At 42.1% G+C, this 24,622-nt stretch overlaps 2 protein-coding genes across 2 annotated transcripts; one reads left to right on the top strand and one right to left on the bottom strand.

The window, feature by feature from the left end:
- The first annotated feature begins 467 nt into the window (after positions 1-467).
- On the top strand, positions 468-13,955 carry hid1b (HID1 domain containing b). The gene is made up of 19 exons (XM_063482092.1): positions 468-561; positions 2,306-2,455; positions 3,407-3,571; positions 5,284-5,403; positions 7,469-7,575; positions 8,291-8,407; positions 8,697-8,928; positions 9,024-9,080; positions 9,167-9,307; positions 10,088-10,178; positions 10,288-10,439; positions 11,635-11,713; positions 11,800-11,964; positions 12,044-12,265; positions 12,438-12,577; positions 12,656-12,739; positions 12,831-12,922; positions 13,556-13,714; positions 13,795-13,955. Exons 1-19 carry the CDS (start codon positions 496-498, stop codon positions 13,856-13,858), a joined length of 2,403 nt encoding a protein of 800 aa, XP_063338162.1. The 5' UTR covers positions 468-495; the 3' UTR covers positions 13,859-13,955.
- A 144-nt stretch (positions 13,956-14,099) lies between these two features.
- LOC134633439 (proton channel OTOP3-like) lies at positions 14,100-18,849 on the bottom strand. The gene is made up of 7 exons (XM_063482283.1): positions 18,465-18,849; positions 18,248-18,384; positions 16,297-16,355; positions 16,050-16,204; positions 15,216-15,895; positions 14,605-14,763; positions 14,100-14,516 (listed from the first exon to the last, which is right to left on the bottom strand). Exons 1-7 carry the CDS (start codon positions 18,847-18,849, stop codon positions 14,346-14,348), a joined length of 1,746 nt encoding a protein of 581 aa, XP_063338353.1. The 3' UTR covers positions 14,100-14,345.
- Between the last annotated feature and the right edge of the window lie 5,773 nt (positions 18,850-24,622).

The raw sequence follows: 24,622 nt of genomic DNA, 5'->3' as shown, positions 1-24,622 counted from the left end.
TGTTTGGGAATTTTCCATGAAATCATAAAAAAAAAAAAAAAATTCCATATTGCAATATTCCTACGAAAATGCATACACGGATATTACAACATCTCCCTGTTTCTTCATAAAGCAGCTTAGCTTCTTTATTTAAGATTTAAGTTGAAGCTTTAGTGTAGGTTATTTTATTCCACTTTATTGTGCTTGGGTTTCTTTGAGGGGGGTTTATACGTGGCTTTAGCTTCCTCCCAGTTTTGCACAGGCTCATCTTTACTTTGGATTTATGTATCATTTATTTTCACAAATATTCATACTTGTTTTTAGTACAAACAAATAATGAAATGTGTGTTTGAATTAAACACAATCGCGACGTGAGAGTTGTTACGCTGGAAGCAGCATGAGCGTGAGTTTTCCGAGCTGCACCTGAACGCAGCGGCCGCATAGCGCTGTGGATGAGGCAGATTATCCTCCCTGTGGATCCAGGCAGGCAGGCAGCAGGTGGCTGGAGACAGAAAAATGGGAAACGCAGACAGCAAACTTCACTTCAGGAAAGCGGTGGTCCAGCTGACAACCAAAACTCAGGTCGGGGTTTGTTTTCTTTAAAAGGTGACATGAGGAAACTTCCGCTGAGCGTTTGGCTTTTAGCGTTAGTGGAGATGTGGAGATAAAGTTGGAGTGCCAGATGGCAGCGTACGTCACACAAAGTGGAGAGAAAAACCTGAAAAAATCATTGGAGTTATTTCATAAACGAGGATTTTTAAACAGAAAGGAAGCTTGCCTCTCAGAATACGGATTTTTTCTTTTTCTTATGCAGTTTGAGGGACTCCAAACAGTCGTTTTGGACTTTGTCTGTGACGTGATCCTTAAACGGCTTTAATGTGCAGATGGAAATATTAAATGCTGAAGGAATATTAAAGATTGCGTCAGTTTTTGGCCAGCAGTCGTTTCTCTGGCTGACAGGTGCGTTTAAAGGTAACAGGGCTGGACGGGACAGCTGCAACGTTAATCGATTGGTCGAGTGATCGAAACTGCTCCAGGTGGTGTGTGGGTAGTGGTTTGCTGTAGCATGAAACAGATGTTAGGTCAGCTGCTGGTAAAGCTGGAATCAGTGTGTTTATGGGCTCATATGGACTCTTGTGTTCGAAGCAGAAGTGATTGGTTGATTAGCTAAAATAGACAAATCAGAATCAATTTTCAAGTATATTTATCCTGGGTTAAACCTGCATCATCTTTATTTTTCAGTGTTGGTCAGACCGAAGGAGATCTTTAAAGAACTTACTTTGTCTGATTAATCGATTGTTTGCTTAGACATCAGAGTCCACAGACACTCCTGCCTGATCTCATCTGTCAGCCTGGGGCTCAGAGCACATCCGTGATCAAATCCCACCTCGATCCCACCTCTCGCTCCTTCAGCACACCTCACCACTGTCTCACATGACTTCCTCATTCAGCTCCACAGTTCCTCTCTTATTCTTATTCTTTCTCTGATCCACAAAGACACAGTCTAGCTCCTTGTGACCTTCTCTCTCTGCAGCGCTCTTTCTCAGCATTACTGCTGCTCACTGATCATCACCTCTCTTCTTAACCTAGCTTCAACAACTCTGTCCCATATCTTCATGCTACGGCTCATCAGCTACATCCCTCTGTGGTGTTGTACACTGAGAACTGAGAATTTATGAGATTATGAACACAGAAAAGTACATTCTGATTGGCTAGACTATCAGTGATGGAGTAGCCTCCCCAGAGCTTGGAAAACTTGGAAAACTTGACAGAGGATGGAGCAAAAGAAGATCTTTTGGGACGCAAGAGGCTTAGAGAGCTGTTCCTGAAATAAATTACAGAAAGCTGCCTCAGAGAGTTCAGGCTGTGCTGAGGAATAAAGCCAGTAACACCAAATATTTACTGTCAAACTCTGTTTTTGCCTCTTATAACATGTTTGCAGATGTTTCCATAGGTCACTGCTCCTATTTCCTATGGAAATTATGAAGAAAATGAAGGGTGACTCAAAACGTTTGAGATCTTTTTATGTTCAGCCTTTTTTTTATTTAGCTTTGAAATGGTTAATTAGTTAATGGGAAAATAAAATCACTAAGTTATCAATAATGTAAATGATGTTAATTCATTCAGTTGACTGACAGAGAATTAAATGTGTTACTCTATGTGAATAATTTGGATAAGCTTGTTGATCCTTGGTTATGTTTTCTGTGGGCCATGAAGCAAAAAGGAAAGATCGTACCTTCTCATCAACACAATGTATTTAGCAGCAGATGAGCCACATGCGCGCACACACACACACTGATGTTAGTGTGCGTTTCCTCTCCTGCAGCCCGTCGAAGCCTCAGACGACGTGTTCTGGGATCAGTTCTGGGTGGACTCCTCCGCCACGGCTCAGGATGTTTTCGCTCTGGTTCCTGCGGCAGAGATCAGAGCCGTCAGAGAGGAGTCTCCGTCAAACCTGGCAACGCTCTGCTACAAGGTAACCTGACATCCTCAGGACTGGGGCAAGCGTGACTCAGTATCAGGACTGAGGGTGTAATCGTCTTGTTTCTGAGTCAGTTTAGAGTTTTTTGCGCAGAGTTACTTTCAGCCTTAAACTGCTGTATAAATCAGTTTTACTCCCACATGGAATGAAACCTTAAACACACTGCCCTGTGTTGGCCCTCTCTCACATGTTTAAGGCTTTTTAGGACGTCCTCTGTCTGATCTTAGTTGCCACCAGCTGCGAGGACTTCTGTACGTAGCTTTAGAGCAGCTTTTGTCCATCCTGGATACAGTTGGAGACAAAGGAATGCAGCTGTTTGTTGTTCCCACAGTTTGATGGCAAAGGTCAAACGTCATTTATAGAAATGCAGAAAAACAGAGAAACTAAGTCTGAAGATTATTTGGTAGTTTAAGGTTTTAAAGGGCAGAGAGCTGCTTTGGTGACTGGATGAAGGTCATGTGACAAAAAGATGTGCTTTTTAAAAACTCCCGAGGTTTTATTTGGTTCATGTGGAACGACCCATGCTTTTCACTATAACCTCAAAGAAGTAGCTGCTGGACAGAAACAGCTGCAAGTATTAATGTATTTTAGTGCAGCTACCAAGGCTAGCTGGTCATGCATGATGGTCACACTGATTGGGGTTGGGGTCCAAACCCAATTTGCTGACATAGTTTTACACCTACAAGTATGATGAAGTCACGTAGGTTGGTAATAAAAGAGTTTAGAAGAATGAGTCGCTGTAATAACAACAAAGCTCAAACTAATGAGTCCGCTCACTAATCAGAAGCTTGATGCTTCAGTCGCCTGGTGAAAATAGAATTTTCCAACACTTTTTGTGGCCTTTAAATAAAATTATTTATCGGGTGAATAAATAAGAGCATACTTTTTTCTGTCTTGGTTATTTCATCTCATATTTGCACGATACTTGTGTTGCTTTTTTCCCAGGCGGTGGAGAGGCTGGTCCGGGGAGCAGACTCCGGCTGCCCCTCGGAGAAGGAGCGCCAGACCGTGTTGAACTGCACCCGCCTGCTCACCCGCATCCTGCCCTACATCTTCGAGGACGCCGACTGGAGGGGCTTCTTCTGGTCCACCATCCCCGGCAGAGCGGGGGTACGGCGCTGACATCTTTTAATGTATTCATCTACGTGGCTGTTTTAGTCTTACCTATACTGGCCATTTCATTTCATTTATTCCAAGTCAAAACACCAAATATTTGCAGCTTCATTGTCACATATCATTGAAATGATGATATTTATATGTTTTACAGGTATTAGTTGTTTCCACTGGTAGCTGATTAAATGCTTTTAGTAACTTTTCAATCAAAAGTAGAGACAAAAAAGTCAGAATCTATAGTTCATAAAACCGATCTTTGCAAATGAGGAAGAGGAAGAACTCCTGCCACGTCTCAGAAAAAGCAGTTGGAGGAAATCTGTTAGCTTGCAGACAGTTTGTTAGGTTTAATCTGTCGGCTCTGCAGATATCTGAGGACTTGAGCCTCTCTGATATCTCCACCCTTAATAATCTGCGCCGGTTCAAAGCGATGGTTCCAACTGATTTTCAGAACAGACTCTGCAGTGTGAGATGAGATTGCTGATGCTTTGACGTGTCTGTCCAAACCCCTCCTCTCCCTGCTCTCCCCCCGTTTCCCACCTAGGGCTGCTGGGTCTCTGGTTACCCGGTCGACAGGGGACCGCGTCCAAACACTGCCCATATTGTGTCTCCTGCTCTTTCTGGCCAGCGGTTGAATTTAGAAGGGATTGAATGTCTCTTAATGAAAGTGGGGGACTGAAATAAAGTGCAGAGCAGCTGCAGGTTGGAGCAGGCTGATTACTCTGCGTTGTATGAATGAAACGACTCTGTGTGGCTAATGGATGGTTGAACTCTTATATTTGATGATGGATTTATGCTGTTGAAAGATACAAGTGGACAGTGTTTGGAAAAACCTGTGTATGTGGTTTAGAGTTAAATGTGATGACCCATCCATCATTTTCTTGTCTGTTTGCTCAACATGAAGCTAAAACCAGCAGCTAGGTAGCTTAGCCTTGAATAAAGTATAGATACAAGGGTAAAATGTCAGTTTAGCTCATAATTTCTCTTTCCAGGACACAAAATGAGACGTAATAAGAATGACTTTTGGTTTATTTGGGTTATGTCCATTATGCATGCTTTTTGGAGTGACAGCAGCTACACTCCAGGTGTTTCCTCCATTTTCAGGGATCCTGCTGAGCCAGCCAGTGACTTGAGTTAGCGAATAGCAGTACTCATCTTTTAACTCAAGACATGACAGAAAAAAGCACATTTTTGGAAGCTGGTTTGGTTGTTTTGTCCACCAAATAAACAAAAAAAATTAGACCTTTTTTGACACTCACGGGCTAATGAGCTGTCTGTCACACAGAAAAGCTTTACTAAGCTGTGCTTATGGGGACCATAATTTCAAAGATAATCATTGTGCTATAGTCAATAAAATGTAATGCAAGCAATTAACCCTATAATGTCATCAGGAATAATATTGCTGAGTTGATATAGCAAAGGAAATGAGGGTAATTTTCCCAAAGATTTCTATAGAACTAGACTTGACCGGAGTATTCGCCCCTTGCTGGCCATAATTAAGAATAAACTTTAAGTTGATGGGCCATTGGCTTTACGCTACATGTTACTTTCTATATACAGTCTGTGATTTAAAGCAACTAATTGGGACTCAAATGACATAAAAAACAATTCTGAAATGGATCCAGAGCAGCACAAAGACAACAAATTGACTTACCAGCAACGATACAGTAAAAGTACCATAAGAGTCACAGCCTCAGCTCTTCTCCCTCCAGCACTTGGACTGCGATGTTGATGATGAAGGTCGGCCTCTGGCTGAGTCCCTGCTGCTGGCCATTGCTGACCTGCTCTTCTGTCCAGATTTCACCATCCAGAGCCACAAGAAGAACAGCCCGGTGAGTCTGGCAACCCCCCGCAGCACTGACCATGCAAAAGTAGCCTTACTCATTATGTAACTGGTCACAGCTGCCCCCTCCGTAAGCCTGGTTCTGCCCTGTGTTTCTCCCTGTTGAAAGGGTGTTTTTCCTTCCCACTGTCACCGAGTACTTGTTCGTAGGAGGTTGTTTGATTGTTGGGATTGTTGGGTTTGAAATATTTAATTTCTGGGCTTTTAGGGTCTTAACATGGTATTTGTTAATTAACACTGAAAACAAAAAGTTCAGGTAGATAAAGGATTAGACATATAAAAATATTGACCTGAAGGTGGTTTGGAGTTATGCCTTCCAGAGTCGTGGTTTGTTTGCTTTGTTTTAGCTATGAATCGTCAGCCGTGTCAGCACTTTACAGCTCATATAAAAGAAGTAAGCCTGTTATTTACTCCTGTGGCAGCACCTCTTAGCGCTGTTATCTCTTAACACAAGCTTCTCGGGCGGTAGCTCAAGTTAATGAGTGACTCTGTGGGACGCGAGGAGAGGGGCCATGTTTGGAAAGGGTGGAAACGTCTTTATTGTGCTCAGCAAACATTCAGACGTTTGAGAGACTGGGAGGTGATCTCATCAGATGACTCCTTACTCCTTGCTACCTCACGAGGAAATGTTAAAATCAAGGAAATTGTGCAGGAGAAGGTGGAAAATAGCCAGCAGCTGCTGTTTGTTCCCACCTGCCCCAGTGACCTCTGAGGCGTGAAGCAGGCGTGTGCACAAAGAAACACATGGCTGGAGGGAAACCTCATTTGGGCCTTGAATTTCAGCTTTCACTTCCTGGTACGGATTTAGTGATGCAGAGGTCAGACGCCCCTGCTTGCATCTACAGACCCTCCTGTGTGACACGAGTGGCTAAAACATAAAATCTCAACACTGCACAGCACGTAAATAAATGTACTCATGCAGAAAGCTCGCTTGTCTTGTGACCTAAGTAAACACTTTCCTAATGAGTTTATGGTCTCCATTATGAGTTTTAAGCTTTATTTATTAGAAGTTAATGTTTTTTTTTATTGTGGTTCCTTTTAGAATAAATGAAAACAATAAAGGAAGGTCTGCATTACGGTATAATGAGCATGCAGTGTCCCTCGGTCTCACGGGTTTCAAAAAGAATGAGATAGCAACACTGCTCAGCTCAAGGCTTCTCACTGCATACACTAGTCAGTGGGTGACGTGAGGGCTGCTATGTCCATCTTTCACATACAGTCTGTGTGTATCCTATGCTCATCAGAGGAAAAGGATTCAGTGACCTGCTTCCTTTTTGTTTCACTTTCAGATGTTTGGTGTAGGTCCCCGTCCCGTACTTGGTTTGGACACTTCTTCAAAGGTCTAAAATAACTTCCTTTCGTAAAGAAAGTGACTTGTGCTGAACGGCTATGCAAAGCTTTTGCTTTTAAAGAGTATCCCACGCTTCAAGAAGCACATCAGAGTTCACTGCGGCTGGCGTTTGACACCAGTGAACTTCGCTGTGTGGCGTACGTGGCACTGTCAGTTCACTTACAGCGTTAGCACCTTGTCACATCTATTCATAAAGCTGTAGTTATCTCTGTGGAGGTGTTACATGCAGATATTGTCAGCAGAGGGCTTAGCTTAGTCCATTTTTTTGACTTGCATGGTAGAAGTAGGTGTGAACACAGTCCCGGAGCTCTGTTTAGACCTCCAGCTGTGGACAAGAATCCACGTCTGTGAGTAAATGAGCCTAACACTCCACACACCGCCTCTCCCTCCAGGTGTGAGGCGGGGGGAGGAATGCCAAGTGTGTTAGAGAAGCTCTTGGCGTCACAAACACACAGACAGTACATTCCTATGAGTCAAGCTCCACCTTTCAGTGACCTCTGTGGCCCCGCCTTGAGAACGACCGTTCCTGCAGAGGTCACGTTTGCAAAGCTGATATCAGAGAACTTTCAGCTTCAAGTCAATTCATAATCAATTATCAAACCTGGCATCAGTTCAGCTCATTAGTAATTTCAGCTCTTGGGGACCTTCGGGAGGTGAATCAGGCCCTGATCACTGAATGTTTTACCTGTTGTCTCTGCTGCAGGATACAGCTGATGACATACGAGCCATAGACAGCTGTGAGTACATCTGGGAGGCCGGCGTGGGCTTCGCTCAGGCACCTCCTCTGAACTACGTCCACGACCTGAACAGGTGAGACTGCAGCATCCTTTCAGTGCTGGTTATCGCAGTGTTGGCTCATGTCTGAGCTTACATGTATGTAATCAATACTGATTTGGGCCCCTGCACATGTGGAACTAATGCAAAAATGTAATCAGAATTAATGTGCCTGGGCTGAGCGTCTCGGTGCGGGAGTCTTTTTGAAATTTTGGAAGAATCTGTTTCATTGAAGTCAGTCACATCCATATCCAACCAGTCTTAGCTCCACCTCTGCATCCACACTCGCCCCAAAGAGGCCGTTGCTTTGGAAAAAGCACAAGTCAAAGTTTTTCTCTATTTATACTCTGTTTTTGTCATCTGATCCAGATTTGTTGGTTTCAGCAGGCCAAGTGAAGATTAAAAAGATGAATGTGACCAGCCAAACAGAAAAAAACCTCACGTGAACAACAAATCAGTATTGAGCGCTCCTGCTTGCGCTCTAACAGCTTCAGCCTGGACGACGAGCCGTTTCTTTTTAATTGCCGTTAATAGAAGAAACGATGTGTTTGTTTTCTGTATGCAGTAATAAGTAAAGCTGTGCTGCTGAATTTAATCTTCTAAAATGATGAACCTTATTGGAAACCCCCAGATTAGACATCACTACAGATTCCTGATTATAATCATTCTTTTTCTATCTCGCAAATTCAGTTTGTATCAGGCTGAATTCACCTACTGACATCCCTCCATCCTGTGCTAACGCCCTTTCCAGGACAGAGCTGCTGAAGTTACTCCTCACCTGCTTCTCTGAAGCCATGTACCTTCCTCCCTCCGCTGAAAACAAAGTCCTCAACCCCTGGATCTCCTTCTTCTGCTCCACAGACAACAGGTGACTTTATACCTGACAACACCTCACCAGACGCAGTGAGATAACCTCTCTCCTGTTGAATTGCACTCTCTGCTTCTCTGTTTTAACGTTGAATTTATTAGAAAATCCAAAACCTTTGCGACAGTGAATTCATCCGTCTTAAAAACTAAAAACAGGGAATACATTTAAGGAGTGTTTGTAGGTCTGTGTACAGTAATATTTGACATACAGAGCGGGGGTATACATCACTACAGCCTTTCATTCATCCTCGTTAAGCTTGTGCAGACTCACCTCCACCTGTTTTTCGCAGACACGCCCTGCCTCTGTTCACCTCCCTGCTCAATGTGGTGTGTGCCTACGACCCCGTGGGCTACGGCATCCCGTACAACCACCTGCTGTTCTCAGACTACCGAGAGCAGCTGGTGGAGCAGGCGGTCCAGATCCTTATCGTCACCCTGGAGCACGAGGCTGGCTCGGCCGCCAGCGCCGCCCTCCAGGCCCTGGACCCCTCAACATGCCCCTCAGCTGAGGAGGAGCAAGAGGTACATACAGTGAGTAATTAATCCACATATATACAAGTATATTTTTTTTAGTTTATGATTTAAAATATAAACACTGATGTTGATTTATTTTTCAGCCTGGTGGACCTGACAACCTGTTTGTGAATTATCTCTCCAGGATACACAGAGAGGAGGTACTGAAACATCCAGCCGTTCAGCAGCTAACAGCATGATCCTGTGGGATGTTTATGAGTGTGTGTTCTCTTTGTTTGTTCATCAGGACTTGAGCTTTGTCCTTAAAGGTCTGGCTCGGCTGCTCAACAACCCTCTCATCCAGACTTATCTGCCCCGATCCACCAAGAAGATCCAGTTCCACCAGGAGCTGCTGATCCTCTTCTGGAAATTCTGCGACTTCAACAAGGTGCGAGCACGAAATGCAACAGGAAGCCAAGGGATTCACAGGAAATGAGAATATTTCATCAACAAAAACAGCTGCTTATGTGCAACCACGATGGTTAGGTCCTAGTGAACTGAATGTGGAGAGCACAGTGTGTTTGTATGGGACATTACTGATACTGACTGAAGTTTTTACTGCTAAATAGATAAACAAGCGTAAGTGTGGCCCTCACATGTAACCCTCATTCAAAACAGTGTTTAAATGGCAGAATGGGGAAAAGGAAATAATCAGGAGAAATGAGAACATTTCGACACAGTCTGTGGTAAAATGCTGCCCCCTGCTGGTGAAGGCTTTGATTACAAAAACACATCATGGTTCTGTGTTTTTCCTTTTTATGATTGGTGTTCATTTTGGGAGTAAAGTCAAAATTTCAAGATAAATTTTGAAGTAGTAGTTCAAGAATTAACTGAAAATATTTTTTCTATTTTATTTCGTAAAATACTGTTACGACTTTAATCTTGAAGTAGCACTTTAGTATAATGAAATTAACAATAGTAGTAATAAAAAATAAGATCCTAGATTAAAGTCGTAATTTCACATCTTTGTGAAAAAAACTTTATTCTCAAAATAAACAAGAATAATCAAAGTATTGGATTCTTCTCAGTTTTTCTTAATGTGGACTTAGTCCTGGTTCATAGGTGTGTGCGGGGCAGACAGAATGGAGAATGCTGATGAAGTTGTATGTGTAGTGGAGTAAAGTGGAGCAAACAAGCCAAACCTGATTTTGTTGTTTTTGTGTTTTAGAAATTCCTCTTCTTTGTCCTGAAGAGCAGCGACGTGTTGGACATGTTGATTCCCATCCTCTTCTACCTGAACGATGCCCGAGCGGATCAGTGTGAGTCACGTCTCCGTGCGTGTGAAACATTAAATATAAATCTGTATAAACTGTCATCGCTCCCTGTGTTACAAACAAAACAAAACATTTCCCCTGTGCGCGTCTGCAGCTCGGCTCGGCCTCATGCACATCGGCGTCTTCATCCTGCTGCTATTGAGTGGAGAAAGAAACTTTGGCGTCCGTCTGAACAAGCCGTACGCTCTCCGTGTGCCCATGGACATTGCTGTGTTCACAGGAACCCACGCCGACCTGCTCATAGTGGTGAGACGTTATGGCGTGAAATAAATGAGAGACTCTATTTCTTACATATATCCACGAATGAAGGCAGAAAATCCTGTGTTTGGCAGAAAGAAACCGAGGGATGGAGCGCACTCTTGGGTTAGCGAATTATCAGTCACCTGGTAAAACATGCCCGGCTTTATTGGCTTTCTGGATAGTACTGAGAACTACAAAGTGCTAACTGGACATTTCAGTCAGGAAAGTTTTAACCTCTGTAGTAGATCAAGAAAGACACGGTCCGTTTTGTGTCTAGACCAGGGGTATCAAACCCCAGTGCTTGAGGGCCAGTGTCCTGAAACTCTTCCATGTGTCCCTGCTGCAGCACACCTGAATTAAACTGACTGCATGCTGAGGTGGCAGCACCCAACCCTGCTCAAGTACATTTAAATAAATGTAAGTGTTTGGAAAAATGTACTTCTAAAAGTACTTTTATTGCACCATGTTCATTCACTCCTGGGCGTCTGTAGCATGAATCAAGTGGCTGAACTGCATCCTCAGCATGCAGTCAGCTTCATTAGAGTCTTGCTAATGACCTACTAATTTTAGTAGGTCATTAAGGCGGCCCTCGACGACTGGAGTTTGACACCTGTGGTCTAGACTGGATATAAAAGATGGATGTGTGCAGGATTCTTATGCAGTTATCAGCTAACGATAGCAAACTTGGTTAACGATGCACATTTACAGATATTTAATTGGTGATAAGTGATAGAATAATAAGATTCACACAAAGTTCAGAGGCTCCAGTTAATGGTGCTGAGGCCTTGCAGGGAGGTAGATCGCCTGATCCTCCAGCTTTCAGCTTTACCAGTATCTGTGGATGGTTCCTGTTACTGCAGCAGGTATTTAATTAACGCAGAAAGAAATTGCAGCAACAACCACAAAAAACAAAACAAAAACTTGGATTAATCTGATTTTTTGACTTTGTATTATAAATACATTTTAATTTGACCTGGAATAAAACGTTTTCCCTCTTTTTAATTGTAACTAAATGTCATGTACATTCTGGTCTTGCATTTTCAATTAAATGCTCTCCTAAAGATCTCAGGACATCATAGTTTTTTGCGTTTTTATAAGACAGGATATGTTTTGTGGTTTGACCTTGTGATGGAAGCTCGAGTGTTTTTAGTTTTGTTTTCAGTCTCCACTGATTTTGTTCCAAGTACTTTGTCATGTTTAGATCTTCCACAAAATCATCTCCAGCGGACACCAGCGTCTCCAGCCTCTGTTCGACTGCCTGCTCACCATCATAGTGAACAGTGAGTATTACAGTGCAAATGCTGCCCCCTGGTGGAGGAACAACAGAGCTGCTTAAGCCTTGGGATGACCTTTTGTGCTTCCACAGTTTCACCTTACCTAAAGAGCCTGTCCATGGTGGCAGCCAACAAACTGCTTCACCTCCTGGAGGCCTTTTCCACGCCCTGGTTCCTCTTCTCCTCGCCACAGAACCACCACCTGGTCTTCTTCCTGCTGGAGGTCTGCAACAACATCATCCAGTATCAGTTTGATGGTGAGAATGCAGACACGGGCTCATCGGTTTGCAGGTCACTGCTTTTGCCCAAATAACAATCTGAACCCTCCTTTCACAGGTAACTTCAACCTGGTGTACTCCATCATCCGTAAGCGAAACGTTTTCCACCAGCTGGCCAACCTGCCGTCCGACACGGCGTCTATTCAGAGGGCCCTGCAAAAGAAGAAGAGGACGGGAATCTCTAGGACGAACTCTGTAGAGAATGAGTCCATGGAGGGCTCCAGACCTGCTGTACCCGCCGAGCCCGGCACACTCAAAGCCAGCTTAGAGGCCACTCCAGGTAGGAAGTAAGATTACTGAGAACTACCAGTAGAAATTCAAATAACGAGGATTTTTACTTAGTCTATATCTGGGGTTTCCAAAACGTCGAACTGTTCCTTTAAAGGCCTTCTTCATGCCATTAGGTGAAATTAGTCCTTGCAAAGTGAGCTGGATTGTGTTATGTGTTGTAGGAATCGATAAGATAACAGAGAAGTCTCAGGTGAGTCAGGATGGAACGATGATCACTGTGCCGCATTCGGACTCTCCGCACACGTCTAAAAGCAGCATCGCAGCCGGAGCCAGCGACAGCGAGTCTGAGAGAGATCACGAGGTGAGCAGATGGCTCGTCTCTCACACACACACAGAAGTTTAGTTGCTGCAGTTAAAGTGTTTTATTTTTTGGTGTTAGGTTAACCGCGCGCAGTCGGAGTCGGCGAGGAGTCGACTGTCGAGCGTCTCATCAACGGCTGCGTGGAGCGCTAACTCCGACTGGGTCAGAACAAATCCTTCATCTGCTCACATTTACCTTCCACCTTCTGTTCCATGGGTGTATATTCTGTCATGTGACGTCCTCCATCATTTAGGTCTCCTTGTGGAAGGCCAAACTTCCCCTACAGACGATCATGAGGTTGCTGCAAGTCCTGGTTCCTCAGGTGGAGAAGATTTGCATCGACAAGTAGGAAATCCCTCAGATTTTAAACTAAAAGATGCATTATGTGATAACTAATGAATACCTGTATTAATTAATGAGCAGCACCAGGCAGGGTTGGAAGAAACAAACCAAAACTGTCTTAATGCAAAGTTTTTGTCTGAGACCTGGAATGTTATTATAATAGATAACATGAGCCCGCTCTACAGTTTAACAGAATTCATTCAAAACTTTTTGAGCCATCGTGTTTACAGACACAATGAATCACACACCTGCAAACACAACCTCCTTGGTGGAGGTAATTTTTGAATCATAAAGCTTTAGTTTCTGCCTGCAGTTGTTTTGTTTGACCTGTAAGCTTCACTTCTATATTTAATCTCTGAAAACATAAACATAAATAACCTCATTTATGTGTCTGTATGACGTTTATTACAACAAACGTGCACTTTTCTTTGAAGAAAGAAATTTGTTGCACGTCTGATTACAAACAGTTATTTTTGCGTTCACTTTAATAAACTCATTTATGTGGAGCATCAAACATTTTGATAAATTTAAACAGTAGCACTTTTTACAGATTTATCACATAAAAGTTACTATTGATTCTTCACATTTAGACGTCAGATTTATTCTCAGTGTCTCGCGGTTTATTGTCGTCCTCAGGGGTCTGACTGACGAGTCGGAAATCCTCAAGTTCCTGCAGCACGGCACACTCGTGGGTCTCCTACCCGTCCCCCACCCCATCCTCATCAGGAAGTACCAAGCCAACGCTGGCACAGCCATGTGGTTCCGCACATACATTTGGGGCGTCATCTACTTACGGTAAATAAACCTGCCTGTATTCTTTGGGATGTGTTCAGTGGACTCCTTTATTAGCGTTTTGTTTTTTCTTCTTCTCGCAGTAATGTTGACCCTCCGATCTGGTACGACACCGACATCAGGCTGTTTGAGATCCAGAGGATTTAGAGGAGCTGCTGGTTTATCTTCCTCACACCTGAACTGTTATTAAAAATCAGGACGGCTCATTCTTAATGCCAAGTAATGTAAAGATGAAGAATGTGTAAATGTGTCCAATTAAAGGAAAAATGACAATATCTGGCAAACTCGTGAGTTTTGTAGGACATTTATTTATTTTGCCAAAAATATGAGTGCTTGTTGCTCCGATGTGTGACGACAGGAAGGTAAAAATCTTTAAAAGAATCTCATCAGAGAGCCCGGGGTCCTGAATTTGCTGCTCTACCAATATATCTGCCTAAAACTTTAAAAATGCTTTTTTAAAAACTTGAATAAAATCAGGACGCACAGGCCAGAAGACTGCGAGGTACTGTCATCTCCATATTTTAAACAACATGAAGTTCTATGTTGAGGGGCGAGCTTGTTCTTGAGTTGGTTTGTGTATTCAGTAATCCAGTTTTTGGTTCGTGTAGTCTAAAAGGGATGGAGTCTGTGCGTGTCATGCAGAGATGAGCAGCTCCGTTAAAGCTGCCACTGAGTGCATCCTGTAGAAGACGCTGAGCGGCTGACCCAAATTCATCATAATAAACCAAGTGGTGAAGCCGAAGAACTCTTTTCCCAGCCCGTTCTCGAACTGCGGGTGGACTCCAAATGCAGGAATCAGCCACAGCTAAAGAAGAGGGAACATCTACGTGTTATTCAAATACTGAACATTTTTAAATATTCTTTCAAAACGGGTTCATAAAACACAGTAGTACCATGATATTTGAAAGAATGAGGAAAGCGCAGATCTCTTGTCTCACTCTTTTGGCCCAGGGTTTTGTTGGCTCCTGCTCCTGGACAGTAGGGGGCGCTGATATTTTGGCCTCCAGTAGAGAAATATCTGTCTTTTTGTTCTCTTGTGCTTTTTTCTTCAGCTGTAAACGAGTTTTAATATAAATATGAAACATTTTAATGCCTCTCAACACATCAGTAAAATATACAGGGGCTCTGAGGTGCACAAAAAGAACCATTTCAGAACATATTAATAAATAAAATAAAAAAAATGGAAAGAATGAAAACATGAGATTTCAGAAAACGTAAAAATGAAAAGAATTTTTCTGAAAAGAAAAAGCAAATCCCAAAACACAATGTTTCAGGAAATGTAACAAACAATGAAAATCCAGCTACATCTCAGAAAACAGACTAAAAAAAAACACTCTGAAACAACCTGACAGAAAACCAACAAAACTGCAATATTTTAGGAAATTCAATGACATTTTAGAAAACAACATTTTGGGAAAAATTCATTTCGGACAAGTTAACAGTTATATTACAAATGAAACTTCAGTATTTCTGAATTGTGTTTTGAAAAAAAGAATGCAGCTACCTTGAAAATACTGCTCATCTGCTTCTTCTTCTTCTTCTTCTTCTTGATGCTGAGGTGTGGGTGTCTGTGGAGGCCTTCAATGATGAAGATGTTCTGGAGGATGAGCTCCAGCAGACTCAAGAGGGAGTAGGACAGATCCAGGTCCCCCAGAGGGCCATTGGTGCCCATACCCAGAGCTGCCACCACGGCGAAGTAGCACAGAGCCAGCTTGCCCAGAGCCCCCGCCATCAGGAGGACCACATCCAGCCTACGAGAGGGATTAGGCCCCACTTCATGCGCTCTCCTCTCTAACCTTTGGACTACTAGCCCGACCAGAGAGCAGAGAGACATGATGGGCATGACGACTAAATGATAGCCATAAAATATGAAGAAGGCGGTGAGGCGAAACTCCGGCTGGCTCACATAGACCTGATAGAGAACGAAGGCAGTCACTCCTGCAGCCAGAACCAGGCCCCCAAACACGAGGCCCAGTGTGATCCCACCTGTGCACACAATATATAGCGTCTTCTTCTCAGTGACGTGGTGATCTGGACCCGTTATGCGGCCCACGTTCTTCCACATCACATAGATCAAGCAGCCTGCCATCAGGTAGTATTCTATGTTGAAAGGAAAAAAGATTTCGAAGCCCTTCCTGAAGGCGAGGCAGGCTGTGCTCGCGTTGCACTGACAGGTTGAATTCCCTGCAGGAAGGAAGAGAACTTTAAATACATTCCTTTTAGTTTCGCATCCATCTTGCAGCTACATTAGTAAGTCGTATATCATAATTGAATAAAGTGAGCTCAACCATACAACCTTAGGATCCTGAGTGAATGTGGCCTTTCTTGCAGTATCTACCTGCTAAGTCTGAGCTGTCCCCATCAGGTGGGATTGTGTCGTCATCAGCGAGGCCGTTTCGTTTTCCCAGCTCGATCTCCACGTGGATGCTGTCCTCTGTCACGGCGTTCAGCCACAGCAGTAGATCAGTGGAGAGGATCATCATCAGTCCAGACCTGCAAACCTAAAGTTAGAAATCTCTTTCTCAAAGTAACACATGTATGAAAAAAAAATGCATGATTTATAAAGTAAATTTAGTAATGTGCACCTTGTGATTATCTTGTGTCTGTGAATGCAGTCTTTGGAGTGAGCCCACAATAAATATGTCTACAAAAGGAACAAAAGTTCAGTTATTCAAAAAGGACACACCCGAAATGACAGCAAGCCTGTTTTCATCAGGGAGGGTGGAGAGGAAAGGTGAAGTTATGTAACAAAAAAGAACCGACATATGATCTGAAATCTTAACATGAAAGGGACAAAGATGAGCCTGAGGAGGAGCGCCTGACTTAAAGTGAACCGCAAAAAACGAGAAAAGTTTAGTCAAAGCTGTCAAAGCTGCATCCTTCTACTAGGATACTCAGTGGACCCAAAAGCCTTTCTTTAAAATAAGGATTATTTTGAACTCAAAATCATGCAAAGCTACTCTAGTAGAGTTCAAGAGTGAAAATATGGAGCTAGAAATTAGCAGAATAAATCTGATCACAGAAATAATTAGATGATGGTTCTTAGCAATATCTGCTCACTCACTGGAACAGCTGCAGTCTCCTACAGTCTGGGACTGCACAGTAAATTACACAGATAAAGTACATAAATGATTACTCTAAATCTAAGGCAAATCCACTTCTCCTTTATTCCCTGATAGAAAAGGAAGTCCATCTGCATGTAAGAGAAAATGAGCATAATGTTCACTTCATGTTGGACCTGAGATCAAGTTTTAATCATTCATTTCATCAGTTTCAGGTCCTAATATCTAATTGAGAAGTTCCTAATCTCTGCATTTAACAGAGCTGCATCTTATACCACACTATCAATAACTATAATGTATTATTTGTGTAATAGAAACAAACAAGGAAAGAACACCGTTGAGATTGTTAAAGAAAGCAAGCTGCAACTGTCAGTAAATATTGCTTAGCAACTCAGTGTAAATATCCTCATCACTTTTCCCCTCTTAAAATTCAGACTTGTACTTCGTTTATGTATTTCCATGCACTTTGTATTTTGAGTGCAATTAATAAAATATTTAAGTAATGAAAAATCCACAGTTGCAACATGAAAGATATATGCACATCAATAAATTCATAAATTTAGCCCAATAACTGCCTATCGTGTGCATGAAGTGTCATTTCACGAGTACAGTCACTTTCGACATACAACCCGTGAACTGCTACGCTACTTAAAAAGGATTTTAATGTTTACTTGAGTAAAAGGTCCGAGTACTTTTTTCCACTTTGCAGAAGAACTGTGCATCACAAGATTATGTTTCACTTTTTATGAGCTCCACTTTTCACCGCCTATCGTGAGCTTGAAAACTGTGGTTTGCGCACCATTTCTTCCCACTTCTTAATAATCTGACTAAATATTAAGACTTCCTGTGCCCCCTGGATGTGCTGGGCACCTCCCCGGCATTGATTCACCTGTCGAAACTCCAAAGTCACGTGTCGTGGGCGTTTTGACCCACGCGTCGGAGCGGTGTTTCGAAACACCTGCGCTTCTAAACTCGATAACCCTGTTGTCGAAACGTGAATATCCCATCCCTGTCCATCGCCAAGGACACAGACTTAAGCACCAACAGAAACACCTTCCTTAATGTTGGCTTTACTTTTTCTGGAGAAAGCTTGCTTTTTAAATGCTGTCCAGTCGTCCAATATTTGGAATATAATGACTAATCTCACCATTTTCTTGATTTGGAGTCAACAGGTAAAATTGGCTGAAGCGCAGGTGAAATAATCCCTGTAGTAGAATGCCTGCTGACCAGTGTTGCCTTGGCCACAGAAATGTGAAAGTCTTAGAAATTTGATCCTTTTACTCAGTTTCTCTTCATCAAATGACTTGAACATCTTTGAATCAGATAATGAAATAAAATATTCATTTTCATGAGATGACTGATTGGTCTAAGTGTAGAAAAGAAAAACACTTTTTTCTGTTTAGCTCCAGCACTTAGCTTCCTGCACTCTCAGTAACAACTTGCACCAGTTCTCCAGCCTGCCTTCGGATTTTACCTGCAGAGTGAGAAAAGGAGCCTCCATGAACGGTGAAATCAGCGTTGCAGCAGGCTTACACTCCCTCGTACTCATCAAATAACCGACCCTGAAGACAAACAGCAGCAGGCTGAAGGCAGCAAAGAGCAGGAGAGCCACTGTGACATGAAAGCGCTGTTAGAAAATCCAAGCACACCTTGTGAGCAGTCTGCTTTAAAGATCGAACACGGGAACTTACGGATGACAGGGACCCCCCCGGCGTGGTGGTCTCTGTGCGGGCTTATATCCGGATGTCTCCTGGCCCACAGCAGGTACCAGAACATCCAGATCAGGCTGATTCCCATGAGCACCAGCAGGAACACCTCAGGCTCCTGGTGGCTCAGACCCTCAGGGTTGAAGTTTTCGCCGACCACCAGAGCGGTTCCCAGCAGAACCACATTGAGACCCACCAAACCAGAGATTAGACGTCTCCCACTGGGAACCCACAGCAGCACCGGGTCCAGCTCCTGTTCATGAGTCTGATGATGGTCTGAGCTCTGGAGCGGTTCATCACTAGTGGGATTTTCAGGTGTCCCACAGACGGTATCCAGCTCTAAGTCTCCAGCATCCAGATCCGTGCTCATGCTTTTTCCTCTTGTCTTCAAAAGACACTTGTTTCCTTTCTTTTCAGCTGAAGTTCAGCGTGGAGACATGCGTCCGACAGGGTGCGACAGTCCTCTAATGCGCCTTCCCACGGCTCCCACACGGCTGTAGGTGTGGTCATGATTATAACACTCCTACTCAGGAAATGCATCATATTTACTTTGCAAACTGGTCCTTTATTCACCTGCTGAGCAATTCGGACAAAGTTTACTTAATAGAAAAATTAATGAATTATTAATTAAAAAAAAACTAACAATCTAATCTAAAGGCTTGTAAGTGGTGTTTGTAAGTACACAGCATTACAGAACTGAAATGCATGAACCTTCAGCCCTCAGCCAACAAGTATCAGAGTTTACAAACAAGCCGCAACAGGACCTGACTTACGTGTGTGACGTCATTCTTATCGCTTCGCTGCTTCAAGCTGCTGTAATGGTTGAGCTGATTATTTTTATTTTCACTCTTTAATGACACAAAGCTGTCTTCTTGCTGTGTATGAAGGACCAGTACAGTCATGTGAATCAAAATACAACAAAGCATATGCATTAGTAAATACACTTTTTAATTCTTTATTTAGACATTAAATATGTATTAATTAACCCATTAATAAATATTTCAAATCACAAACGGATTTCACAAAAAATAATTAAACTCTCCACAAAAACCTAATTTCATAAACCATTAAAAAAAAACAGACCTTCAAGATCTTTAAAAAAAACAATTTAAAAAAGAGAAATAAGTAAATGGATTTAAAAATCAAAGATTTATTTGTGACATAAAAAATGGTGAGTCCACTCCTCATTTGCAAATCCATTTCCTCACTGCGTTTCCCTTTCCTGTTAGCTCATGCATTAGATCATATTAGCCCTCTGCCAAAGCAAAGAGCAGAGATGATACAAGTGCACACATTTCTGGCCTCTTCAAAATCCGATATCTTAAGAGTGATGAATATAAACAATTAATGCTTTCGAAGCAGGAGTGCTGTAAAGATTTGCAGGGTCAACCAGCACACAGGAAGAAAGTCTGCGTTCTTTGTAAAATGCTGGATCATGTATGATTTGTCTGAGACCATGTGTCATCATATGGGGATATTACAATATGGCAGCTTTGCACTATGCTGTAAAATAAACCCATTGTCCTCATATGAAACCACTTCTTTGTGTTCAAAGATGATTCCGAGTTCTTATACTTACAAGGTCCAACTAATCTCAAGTAGCAGAAATTAAAAATACAAACAGCAAACAATAATAATAATAATAATAATACATTTTATTTGAAAGCGCCTTTCAAAACACTCAAGGTCACTGTACACAGTAGAGTAAAAAGCAACATAAAAGCAAAGAGTTTACACAATCATAAAAGCATAAAACATAAACAAATTTAAAATAGCCGAATGGAGAGGTTATGTGGGATAAGCTATTTTGAACAAGTGGGTTTTGAGTTGGGACTTAAAGAGAGAGAAGGTAGAGATATTTCTTAAATCAGGAGGTCGGGAATTCCAGAGTCGAGGAGCAGAGCAGCTGAAAGCCCTGCTCCCCATGGTGACAAGACGGGGGGAGGGGACGGAGAGTGAAAGGGAAGAAGAAGATCTGAGACAACGAGATGGGGCGGTGATGTTAACCAGATCAGAGAGATATGGAGGAGAGAGATGATGAATAGCTTTAAATGCGTACAAGAGTATTTTGAAATTGATACGATATTTGACCGGGAGCCAATGAAGCTGCTGCAGAACAGGAGTCAAATCAAATCAAATCAAATCACTTTTATTGTCACGTCACATGTGCAAGTACACTGGTACAGTACATGCGAGTGAAATTCTTGTGTGCGAGCTTCACAAGCAACAGAGTTGTGCAAAAATACAATAACGTAAAACAAGCAAAATATAAGAATGGCTAAATCTGAAAGTAATAAATATATGTACAATATATAAGAGTATATGCATTACTGGTGTAATGCATAGTGATGTGGTGGATAGAAGGGGTCCTGGTGATAATACGGGCAGCAGAATTCTGGATGTGTTGAAGCTTGTGGATGGATTTTTGAGTAAGACCAAAAAGAAGTGAATTACAATAATCAATCCGGGAAGTAACAAGGCTATGGACAAGAATGGCAGTGGCATGTGAGGTGAGAAAAGGACGGAGACGATTAATGTTGCGCAACTGAAAATATGCAGACCGAGTGACATTATTAATGTGTGAATTGAAAGATAGAGTACTGTCGAGGATGACACCCAAACTTTTCACAGAGGAAGAAACGGAGACCGGCGAGTTATTGATAGTAATAGAGAAACTGTTGGTTCTGGATAATGTTGATTTAGTGCCGACCAAGAGGATCTCGGATTTATTACTATTGAGTTTAAGAAAATTAGAAGAGAACCATGAATTTAGTTCAGCTAAGCAGAGGGTGAGGAAGGATGGGGGAAGAGCAGAATCAGGTTTAGTGGACAGATAAAGCTGGGTGTCATCGGCATAACAGTGAAACTGAATATTGTATTTGTGTCCAAGCGGTAGAAGGTAGATAATGAAAAGAGAGCCCGTTCTCACTCCCGAGGCGTAACATCCCGACGTTTTGTCACGTCCTGCGGCGTTCCTGAGGAACGCGAAAGGTGACCTTCCACGTTGTTATGGTACGCGGCGGTTTCCAGCCCTGTACTGCAGCCCTAAACTTAACCTTATCACTAAGCCTAACCATAACCTTATGCCTAACCTTAACCATAACCTTATGCCTAACCATAACCTTATTCCTAACCTTAACCATAACCGTATCCCTACGCCTAAACCTAACCTTATCCCTAAACCTAACCATAACCTTATGCCTAAACCTAACCATAACCGTATACCTAAGCCTAAACCTAACCTTATCGCTAAACCTAACCATAACCTTATTCCTAACCTTAACCAGCACTTTAATGAGGTGAAATAGTGTTTTCTAAAGCGATTTTAAGGGAAAAAGCGAAGATGTGTAGATTGAGTCCAAACGGTTCTCATGTGTCCGCAGTTTTCCGATGTCGTGACGTAGGAACGCCTTGGGTGCCCAAAAACGTAATATGTTGACGATTTGTCACCTAGCGTAAAATGTTACGATTTGGGAGTGAGAACGGGTTGTGAAAAGAAGGGGCCCCAGGACAGATCCCTGGGGCACGCCAGTGGTCAGAGGAAAGGGCTGAGAAGTAAAGGATTTGAGTTGAATGAACTGAGTGTGATCAGACAGGTATGATTTAAACCAGGCTAGTGGAGTATGGGAGAGACCGATGGAGGCTAGCCTACTGAGAAGAATGGAGTGAGAAATAGTGTCGAAGGCAGCGCTCAGATCGAGGAGGATAAGAATGGAAAGTAAACCGGAGTCAGCTGCCATAAGAAGATCATTGGTTATTTTTATAAGTGCTGTTTCAGTGCTATGGGAGGGGCAAAAACCAGACTGGAACTGTTCATACAGATTATTATTAGTTAAATGTGAGTGGAGTTGTGTGGCAAATATTTTCTCAAGAATTTTTGAAAGGAATGGTAGATTGGAAATAGGCCGAAAATTCTCAAAATTATTGGGATCTAGACCAGTTTTTTTTTAATATTGGGGTGATGGCGGCAATTTTGAGGGAAGCAGGAACAGTTCCAGTGGTAAGTGAAGAGCAGATGATAGAAGATATGAGGGGAAGCAAAGAAGGTAGACATGCCTTAACCAAAACTGTAGGAATGGGGTCTAGCTGACAAGTAGAAGGTTTTGACTTACAGATGAAATCTGAAATATCAGTAACCGAGGGGAGCTGGAAAGCAGAAAAACAGTGTGATGGGAGAGGAATTACACAGGAAGAGCTAAATGGAACATCGGAAACCAGGTCTTGGTGTATTTTGTGAATTTTCTCGATGAAAAATAACATTAAAGAATCACAGAAGGAAGACGAGTAAAGGTGAGCAGGTAAAAAATCTGGTGACCTGAAAGAAAAGTTGAACAGTGAAAACAGTATCTTGGTTGAGTCATCTTTTGAACAGATAATGGTGGAGTAGTAAGCAGATTTTGTTTGATTAATACACTCCTTATAATACATAATATGATTATTAAACATTTCCTTGTGCATATTCAGACCAGTTTTCTTATAAAGGCGTTCAAGTCGTCGTCCTTTTGCTTTCAGGAGCCTGAGTTCAGCTGTAAACCAGGGTGCTGACTGAGAAAATGATACAGATTTGGTTTTGAGTGGGGCAACAGAGTTTAGGATACTATTGAGACTAGAGTTATAATAGGAAACTAAGTCCTCTTGGGTGAGCAGGTTATGAAAATGCAAATGACTAGAGAAAGCAAAAGAAAGAGTATCAGGATTGATTTTCTTAATATTCCGAAAAGAAATGGTACGAAGGTTCTTGGTTATAGAAAAGGTCATTTTGACATTGAAAGAAAGAAGCAAGTGGTCAGAAATTAGCAGTTCATCAGCTTTGCAGTTAAAAGGAGTAAGTCCAGAGCAACAAACTAGGTCCAAAGTATGGCCCTTAGTATGAGTAGGAAAGTTTATGTGTTGTTTAAAGCCAAAACTATCGAGGCAGGATGAGAAGTCTTTGGTGAGAGGATGATCACTGTTATCCATATGAATATTAAAGTCTCCCAGGAGTATTATATTAGGGGAAACAGTAGCTATGTGAGTTAGCAGATCAACAAAGTCACTTATGAAGACAGGATTAGACTTTGGAGGGCGGTAAATAACAGTTATGACAGTTGGAACAGGTCCTGACAGTTGACAAACGGGGTTTAGCTGTTAGGAGGATCTGTAATCGGTGAAAGCGGTGATTTTCACATATATTGCAAGAACCTTAACTTTCCCTCAGCTTTAGGCAACATTTCAGCATCTAACAGCTCTTTCTTTAGTCTCAAATAGCTGATTTAATTCTACTGGAGTCAATGGTTATCATTGGGAAAAACATTTAATCACTCATCTTTGATGAGTGATCTCTCCCATTGACAAAATGTCCAGAGGAACTGAACTTTTGGGCATATCCTTACCTAGAAATTAATTATTTCAATAAGACATTTGATTTTTTTTTTTCAGTTGGCATTTCTCTGGCATTATTTTCAGCCTTAGCAAGCAGAAAAACAAACACTGTAAACTATCTACCAATCATCACACAGAAATTATTATTCAGCCAGGCATTATTCTTGGGAGTTTGAGAACATAAGCTGAAAAGAAATGCCAGTTAAGCTTGATAGCGGTGTTCTTTGATGTCTGCTGAATATAACTAAAGTTTAGTATTCACATTCTCCTGCTCTGTACATTAAAATTCAGTATGTCGATCTGCACATGTACGATGTAATGCAAAATGGGGAAAAAAAAAAAACCAATCATTCATTTATGTAAAAACCATTACTTCTCTGAAATATAACTCATGAAACAAGTTATAATTTTTGAATGATTTTTAATTGTGCGTTAAAGCAGAAAGACATTAGGAGGTAAAGCAGAGGACGCAGAGTCAAACATGACTGAGGCGGTCTCTCCTGCATGAAGTCCAGGTTGCAGGTTTTCCTGTGTGGGTGGCTGATGCCAAAAAGCTAACACCAAGTGCTGTCAAAGCCATAACATCCTCTATGAACATGATATGGAACAGATGCAGGTGTTTCCTTATCACCCAGAGGAGTCCAAGTTGTCAAGAACAAACAAACCTACACACACAAATCAATTGAAAATGTAAACATCAGCCAAAATATCAGCAGGGATTTAATAACTTTATGACCTCTGTGAAAATTATTTCCACATCATTTATTGTATTGATCTCAACA

The sequence above is a fragment of the Pelmatolapia mariae genome, linkage group LG8, assembly GCF_036321145.2.
Source record: "Pelmatolapia mariae isolate MD_Pm_ZW linkage group LG8, Pm_UMD_F_2, whole genome shotgun sequence".
Taxonomy (NCBI): Eukaryota; Metazoa; Chordata; class Actinopteri; order Cichliformes; family Cichlidae; genus Pelmatolapia; species Pelmatolapia mariae.
The sequence above is the reverse complement of the archived record's forward strand: the minus strand, read 5'-3'. Positions and strand labels throughout refer to the sequence as shown.

What these genes read in the sequence shown, in the direction of transcription:
- hid1b (XM_063482092.1), top strand. Translation starts at nt 496, where the DNA reads ATGGGAAACGCAGACAGCAAACTTCACTTCAGGAAAGCGGTGGTCCAG. An exon ending in GCCACAAGAAGAACAGCCCG is followed by an intron (nt 5,404 to 7,468) that starts GTGAGTCTGGCA and finishes TCTCTGCTGCAG; the next exon opens with GATACAGCTGATGACATACG. An exon ending in TTCTGCTCCACAGACAACAG is followed by an intron (nt 8,408 to 8,696) that starts GTGACTTTATAC and finishes TGTTTTTCGCAG; the next exon opens with ACACGCCCTGCCTCTGTTCA.
- LOC134633439 (XM_063482283.1), bottom strand. Translation starts at nt 18,849, where the DNA reads ATGAGCACGGATCTGGATGCTGGAGACTTAGAGCTGGATACCGTCTGT. An exon ending in AGACACAAGATAATCACAAG is followed by an intron (nt 16,205 to 16,296) that starts GTGCACATTACT and finishes TTAGGTTTGCAG; the next exon opens with GTCTGGACTGATGATGATCC. An exon ending in GGACAGCTCAGACTTAGCAG is followed by an intron (nt 15,896 to 16,049) that starts GTAGATACTGCA and finishes TCCTTCCTGCAG; the next exon opens with GGAATTCAACCTGTCAGTGC.